This window comes from Ricinus communis, chromosome 10 (assembly GCF_019578655.1).
Source record: "Ricinus communis isolate WT05 ecotype wild-type chromosome 10, ASM1957865v1, whole genome shotgun sequence".
NCBI lineage: Eukaryota > Viridiplantae > Streptophyta > Magnoliopsida > Malpighiales > Euphorbiaceae > Ricinus > Ricinus communis.
The window spans coordinates 1,214,218-1,221,088 of record NC_063265.1 but is presented as its reverse complement, the minus strand read 5'-3'; the positions used below and the strand labels follow the sequence as shown (position 1 = coordinate 1,221,088).

Below are 6,871 nucleotides of genomic sequence, written 5' to 3'. Positions count from 1 at the left end.
CTTTTCGTAATATATTAATATAATATTTTAGACATATTAATTATTTTTTTATTAATATATGCTCATCATCTTTTCCTATTTATCATTATAATAGGAAAATCGCTCACCTTGAAAATATAAAATTAAGATTAATACAGTAATTTTTAACTTTTAAAATTTAGCGACTTTCTAAAATAATTAAATAGTATTTTAAAAGTATTGTATAACATAACAACCTCATGCATAATTGCATCTGGTTTTGCAATATTATTAGTACGAGTAAATATTAATTCTATCAGTTAAACAAATAAAAATTTGCAGATAAATTTTTTTAAAAAAAATAAGAAAAGTTTCTAATCACAATTATTATTTAAATTTTTTTTTTATATGTGGAAGAATTTCATTATAAAGTTAAGAATTAGAATTAATTTCTACATAAAACTCTACAAATTATTTACAAGAAAATGTAGTTAGTGTTATGAATAAAATAACATGAAACTAGCCTACATACTGGAGGAAAGGCAGTAGATCTTGCATTTTCCGCATATGCCTCTCTTCTATTAGATATTAGATATTACTCATCCTTCAAAAGGGTTGGTACCCAACTAACCCAAAGCTTGAATTGCGATCACAAAATATCCTTCAATCCCAACTACTACTTCACTCTTTTAATTATTTCCTTTAATTTCATGAGATTTTTATGGAAAACTTTTCCCACCACCGTCGCTTTTAGTAGATAAAAAGGTGCAAAAAATACTTACAGAATATTGTCATTTTCACTAAGGTCTTACATCCACTTATGCTTCTAATTCTTATTAATTAGTTATGACAGATCTATATTCACTTAGTTATATATTCGTTATTACTCTTGCACTATTTTTTTTAAATAAGATTTAAAATATTTTTAAATTCAAACTTAAATCAATTTAAATATTTAGAGCTCAAAATTCGATAAAAATTTAGTCAGATATTATTTTATAAATTTAAATTTAATTTAATAATAAATTTAATATATTGAGCTCGACTTATTTAATTATTTAATAAAAAAATAAAATAATAAAATATAAATTTGGTTGAGTCTTATTTTTTAAACTTGATAAAAATATAATTAATATATTTGAGTTAACTCAATTAATATATAAATAGTAAAAATGATAAAAAAAATTATTAAGACTTTGTAAACCTGTTGAGTCATGTACTATAGAGTTTAAATTGGGACCTTTAAATTACTTTGAACAATTCGAATTTAAGCTCCAGTCTTTAACCCAGAATTGTAGCCTGGTGATTGAACAACTTTCACCAAACTAGTTAAATACGTGTGCTTGAATCCTGGAGGGCGATTCTTGACGGCCTCGAGAGTGCTGAAGCACACATGTTGGATGTGTCTTCCTATATATCCAGAAAAATTGGCTACCAGTAATGGTTGTGTCTCTTTTAATTGACCCAAAAAAAAAAAAGCTCGACTGTATTAATATTAATTCAATTTCTGGTATTTTTTAAAATTGATCAAAATAGACACAAGTTATTATATATACATATTTATGTACTGCCCATGTTCCTATTAATCACGTCACTCTTTCCTCTTCACTTTGCTTAGTCACTCACTCTGATCAATCAAGTCCAATAGCTCTTCACGATAACTTCAATGGCTTTGAAGTCATTCATCGAAGTCCATCCCGACTCTCACTTCCCCATTCAAAACCTTCCCTATGGCGTTTTCAAGCCTGAACCCACTTCCACTCCTCGACCAGCCGTGGCAATTGGAGACTATATTCTAGACCTTTCTGAGATTACTCTTGCCGGTCTTTTCGACGGCCCCACTCTTAAAAACTCCGATTGTTTTCTTCAGGTTTATCATCGAATTGCCTCGCTCATTTCTACAAGAAAAAACTAATTTCTTTTTCTGTTTGAAAATTTGGATAATTTTGTAATCATGTTTTCTGTTTGGTATTTGTAGCCTAACTTGAACAAATTCATAGCATTAGGACGTCCAGCATGGAAAGAAGCTCGTTCTACACTTCAAAAACTGTTATCATGTATGTATAGTTATTGTCATATCTCTGTTTTTTCTTCTTTTGCATAGGAGGTTCAATGGGTCCCGAGCTGCAAAACGGGTAGCCATCCCAGGCGATAAACCCCACTAATTGTTGTTGGACGGTGGTGGACGATGGATAAGGAGACTCGAAGCTGACACCTCCTTCCCTGATTAGCTTTTATTTGACTATAGCTTTTTATTTATCTATTTATTGATGCTGTGTTTTTATACAGCTACAGAACCTGCGTTGCGTGATGATAGAAATTTGAGGCAGAAATCACTTTTGCCATTGGTAAGATACATTTGGGTTTCCAGTAATTTGTCTGTAGCTGATTGCTTTATACAATTTTGTATAATTCTACAGAGCAAGGTTGAGATGGTGCTACCTATTGCTATAGGGGACTACACTGACTTCTTCTCTTCAATGCATCATGCTAAGAATTGTGGGACTATTTTTCGTGGGCCGCAGAATCCTATTCCTGCAAATTGGTATGTTATTTTGGATTACTAAAAGATTTTCTGCTTAATGAATTAAGGACCTCAAGTTTGGTAATTTGTAAATTCCATTTCCAGGTTCCACCTTCCTATTGCATATCATGGACGAGCTTCTTCTGTTGTTGTCTCTGGAACTGGTATCGTGAGACCAAGGTCTGTATTTATTTTATATTGTTTTCGTGGTAATTAAAACTTGATTCTCTTAGTAGTATGCAAGGTGAGAGAATTATGCTACTTTAGAATTTCTTGTTAATTTAAAAAATGTAATTTCAAAAACTTGATGTCATATATCTGCTGACTATCTTAAATGCTGGTAGGTGTTTTGGGAACTCCCACTCATTGCCATGATTATACATTAAGATATTGATGCCATTTTAGCCCATTCATGTTACTAATTCAACCAGACAGTCCAAAATTAACCATTAGTGCTTGTACTTGCTATATGTGTATTTAGTTTTATTGACAATAATCTTTCACATATGTGCATGTGTCTTCCATGGCTTAAAAGATACATGACATGCATACAATTATAGTATCAACTAATTGTTACCTTTATGCTGTTTGTCCTTTAATGATACATAATCAACACAACATATGAAACATAATGAACACACTACAGCACAACAGGCTGAATGTCCTAGTCAATTCTTATTGCAACATATTTTCATATCTTCCTATTCCAATTCAGTTCCAGCAATTTTTATCATTAACTATGCATGATTAAACAAATCTTTCTCATGCTTCCACATTTTTTCCTTTTCTCAGAGGTCAAGGCCATCCAGCTGGAAATTCCCCACTTTACTTTGGACCTTCCCAGAAGCTAGACTTTGAGCTAGAAATGGTTAGAAAATATATCCATCACTTGTCAGTATTTTTGCCATATTCAGAATACTTATGTTAATTCAGATACACGAATCAACATTTTGAGACTATTATCAGATGAATCATCCATCTTCTTCTCCAGTTGCAACTATGATATTTGTCTCCATATAGTTCAACAAATTTTCCACATTTCATTAGTCAGTTACACTGACTATCTTATTGCTTGTAGGCTGCTGTAGTTGGTCCTGGAAATGAACTAGGAAAACCTGTGGATGTTAATGAAGCTGGTGATCACTTGTTTGGACTTGTTTTGATGAATGATTGGAGCGGTACTTATTAATTTCACAATTTTATTCCATGTCCGCATCTTTGTTAAGTTTTCTGCTAATTTACTGTGTTGGTTTTTCAGCTAGGGATATTCAGGCATGGGAGTATGTGCCTCTTGGGCCTTTCCTAGGGAAGAGCTTTGGTAAGCATAATAGCCGTAAACTTCCACTTTATGAACTCAATTTGGTGCATAATTAGTAGAGGATATGACTGTCTGCTATTGATTGCATGCTGCTTTGCCTTTGCAAGTTGTTTAGCTGGTTGATCTGCTTAGTAATATTCGCTTTTTTGTTATCTAATATGTAGGTACTACGATATCCCCTTGGATTGTAACACTTGATGCTTTGGAGCCTTTTGCTTGTGATGCCCCCAAACAGGTAACTACCTTTAATTTTCACAGAAGGTAAGGTAACACCATTCAAATCAATTAACTTGCCAAAAAATTCCACAATGATTGCTGCATATTGTTATCTAATTGCAGGATCCCCATCCCTTACCTTATCTGGCTGAAAAGATATCCAAAAACTATGACATTTCATTAGAGGTAGAATTCAGCAGCTATTATGAAATTTTTCATTTAATTTTTATTTCAATTTTTATTAACAGCATTGTTCTTTTATATCATGATGATTTTTCTCTGCATGTAAATGATAAGTGCTACTATGCATTGATTCAGGCCTTATAACATTTTGTTTTACTTAACTTTAAAGAGTGTGTGTGTGCGTGTGTATATATATATGTATGTATGTATGTATGCATTTATATAACATTACATTATAATGATGAATATGTTTTCCCTGATATAAGGTCCAAATTAAAGCAGCTGGAAAAGAAGATGCATGCGTAGTCACCAGAAGCAACTTCAAGCACTTGTATGGAGTCTCATCTTTTGCGCCTGTCAGAGCATTTTCAATAGCTTTAGATGAGATATTTTCTCACTTGTGCATGTGGTGTTCATAGCAGTAAACATTAGCTGATAAGCTGCCATATAAGCAAAGTGTAACTATATGCACAAAAGTGGGGAGTTATCCTCATCCCTAGATGACAAGTTCTACTTGCATAGAAATAATTTGATTTTCTTTATCAGATATACATGTGGTACATATTCTCCTAGAAGTGTTGTTTCACTAGCTCTTTATATTAACTGCCCTCAAATTTCAAAAAATTTCCATGTAAAATCATGTATAATTAGGAGGCAGATCTTTTTGTTTTTTGGTAGTTTCATCATATATTTCAGTTTTCTGTTCATGTAAGGAAAATATGTGATAGGTTTCTTTAATTCATATTAACAGATACTGGACATTGACACAGCAGCTTGCCCATCATACAATCAATGGCTGCAACCTAAGGCCAGGGGATCTGCTTGGAACTGGGACAATCAGTGGACCTGTATGTTTTAGTTCTTTTTTTTTTTTCTCAATCTTCTTATAACTGATGCTTTTGTTGTTATCTTCTTTTGTATTTTAATCACGGAGAAGTAAGTACTGTCTTGAAAAAAGCTATCTCTTATATGTTTGAACAGGAGCCAGAATCATATGGATGCTTGTTAGAGCTAACATGGAATGGACAAAAGCCCTTGTCACTGAATGGGACAGAAAGAAAATTCCTAGAAGATGGAGATGAAGTCATTTTCAGCGGCTGTTCAAAGGTTCTTATTCTTTGCTCTTTGTCCTAAAGCATTTTGTAATCATCTTCTTAAATCCAGGCTCGAGGGACTCATACATCTGTCCTTTAAAATGCTGTTCCTTTTTCTAATCTTCTTAGATTCATTTAAGATGAAGTAGAGCATCTTTCTGTTGCAAAGTAATCTTTCTGGTTGAGTATGTCTATATCTTCTGTATATCTTAACTAGTTGAAAGTAGTCATGGATTCAGAAATGCTAATTACTGGTCTTCGTATCCTGAGAGTCTCACAATTTTCATCTGTTAAGACGTCTCTTTCTCATATTTTCATTCACATAGGCTCCTGTATTTGTGAAACTTATTTTTGTTTTTGATATGAATATTGACTATCCAGCTAAAAGTCAAATTCCTCTTATCATTCTCATTTTACGAGTACTCTGCACGCTCTTATATGCTGGAAGCTTGATACACTTCCTATTTTGGTTTAATCAGAAACCATGAACTTGTATATGATGGAATGCTTTTTTCTTTTCTGGAGTCCTCTTAGAAGTGATATCCTTAGACTCTTTTACAAATTTTTGAAAATGGTTTCCACATTGGTATGATGTATTTTTGGTCTTCTGAAATTCTTTGAATCATAAATCCATTGCAGGGAGATGGTTATAATGTTGGGTTCGGAACATGCTTCGGGAAAATCCTTCCATCACCTGGACCTTGAAATTTCTGTTCTTGACAATATATAGACGGCTGGTGTTTTATGTAAATTCATTTTTCCTCTTTTGTTCTTAATGTATCTCTTGGCCAAGTATGAACTGTAGAATGAAAACACCATTAGAAGTGACTTGCATGGCAGTGGCTAATATCCAAGTTGTAAGGCGAATTGTATGCCTACATAAGGGTGGCAGAGGCAGCTGTGTAGTACTGATGGTTACCTCCCACCACTGTGACTCTGCACTGCTGGGAAGCAAAGGAAATGTTGCAATTATGTTAGCTCAATATTTTCAACAAAATAAAGGAAAGATCATAATCATTGTTATGTAGTTTGAACCAGAGTGGTGATGGATCCCTTGATATCAGGTTCATCAAAAGATTACTTCCAATGGGCAATCTTACACTGATCCGCCATTTTCTTCCAATGGGCAATCTTACACTGATTCTCCATTTTTATTTATCTGCATTGAATCTGAAGCTCTGATTAGAGCAATTAACACTGGCTATGACCCATTGGTAGCTATTTTGTATTCAAGAAAAAAATTAATATTTAATACATTTCATTGAATAAATAATAATTTTATAATTCTTCAATTAATAGATTTTGGAAAATATTCTTCTGTAGTTAATAATTATTAGAAAAAATATTTAATATTGTGACCAAAATATAGCCACTGTTACTGTCATCACCAGTAAGGACCCATGTGACACACCAAAGCCAACACAACCACGGTAACATTCCCATGCCGGCACCACCAGTAAACAAATGCATCACCGTCGCTCTCTATCACACGGCTATCACCACCCGTAGTAAATCGATATTGTTCTTCGTCAACACGACCATATAATAATAATAATAATAATAGTAATAATAATAATA

General features: G+C 33.0%; 1 protein-coding gene across 1 annotated transcript; it reads left to right on the top strand.

The window, feature by feature from the left end:
- The first annotated feature begins 1,455 nt into the window (after window positions 1-1,455).
- LOC8284163 (fumarylacetoacetase) lies at window positions 1,456-6,320 on the top strand. The gene is made up of 14 exons (XM_002520518.4): window positions 1,456-1,828; window positions 1,937-2,015; window positions 2,248-2,306; window positions 2,379-2,503; window positions 2,588-2,662; window positions 3,275-3,350; window positions 3,561-3,660; window positions 3,741-3,800; window positions 3,965-4,035; window positions 4,140-4,202; window positions 4,466-4,530; window positions 4,951-5,047; window positions 5,181-5,306; window positions 5,933-6,320. The coding sequence occupies exons 1-14, from the start codon at window positions 1,625-1,627 to the stop codon at window positions 5,996-5,998; spliced, it is 1,266 nt and encodes a 421-aa protein (XP_002520564.1). The 5' UTR covers window positions 1,456-1,624; the 3' UTR covers window positions 5,999-6,320.
- The last annotated feature ends 551 nt before the right edge of the window (window positions 6,321-6,871 follow it).

What these genes read in the sequence shown, in the direction of transcription:
- LOC8284163 (XM_002520518.4), top strand. Translation starts at nt 1,625, where the DNA reads ATGGCTTTGAAGTCATTCATCGAAGTCCATCCCGACTCTCACTTCCCC. An exon ending in ACTATGACATTTCATTAGAG is followed by an intron (nt 4,203 to 4,465) that starts GTAGAATTCAGC and finishes CCCTGATATAAG; the next exon opens with GTCCAAATTAAAGCAGCTGG. An exon ending in CTGGGACAATCAGTGGACCT is followed by an intron (nt 5,048 to 5,180) that starts GTATGTTTTAGT and finishes ATGTTTGAACAG; the next exon opens with GAGCCAGAATCATATGGATG.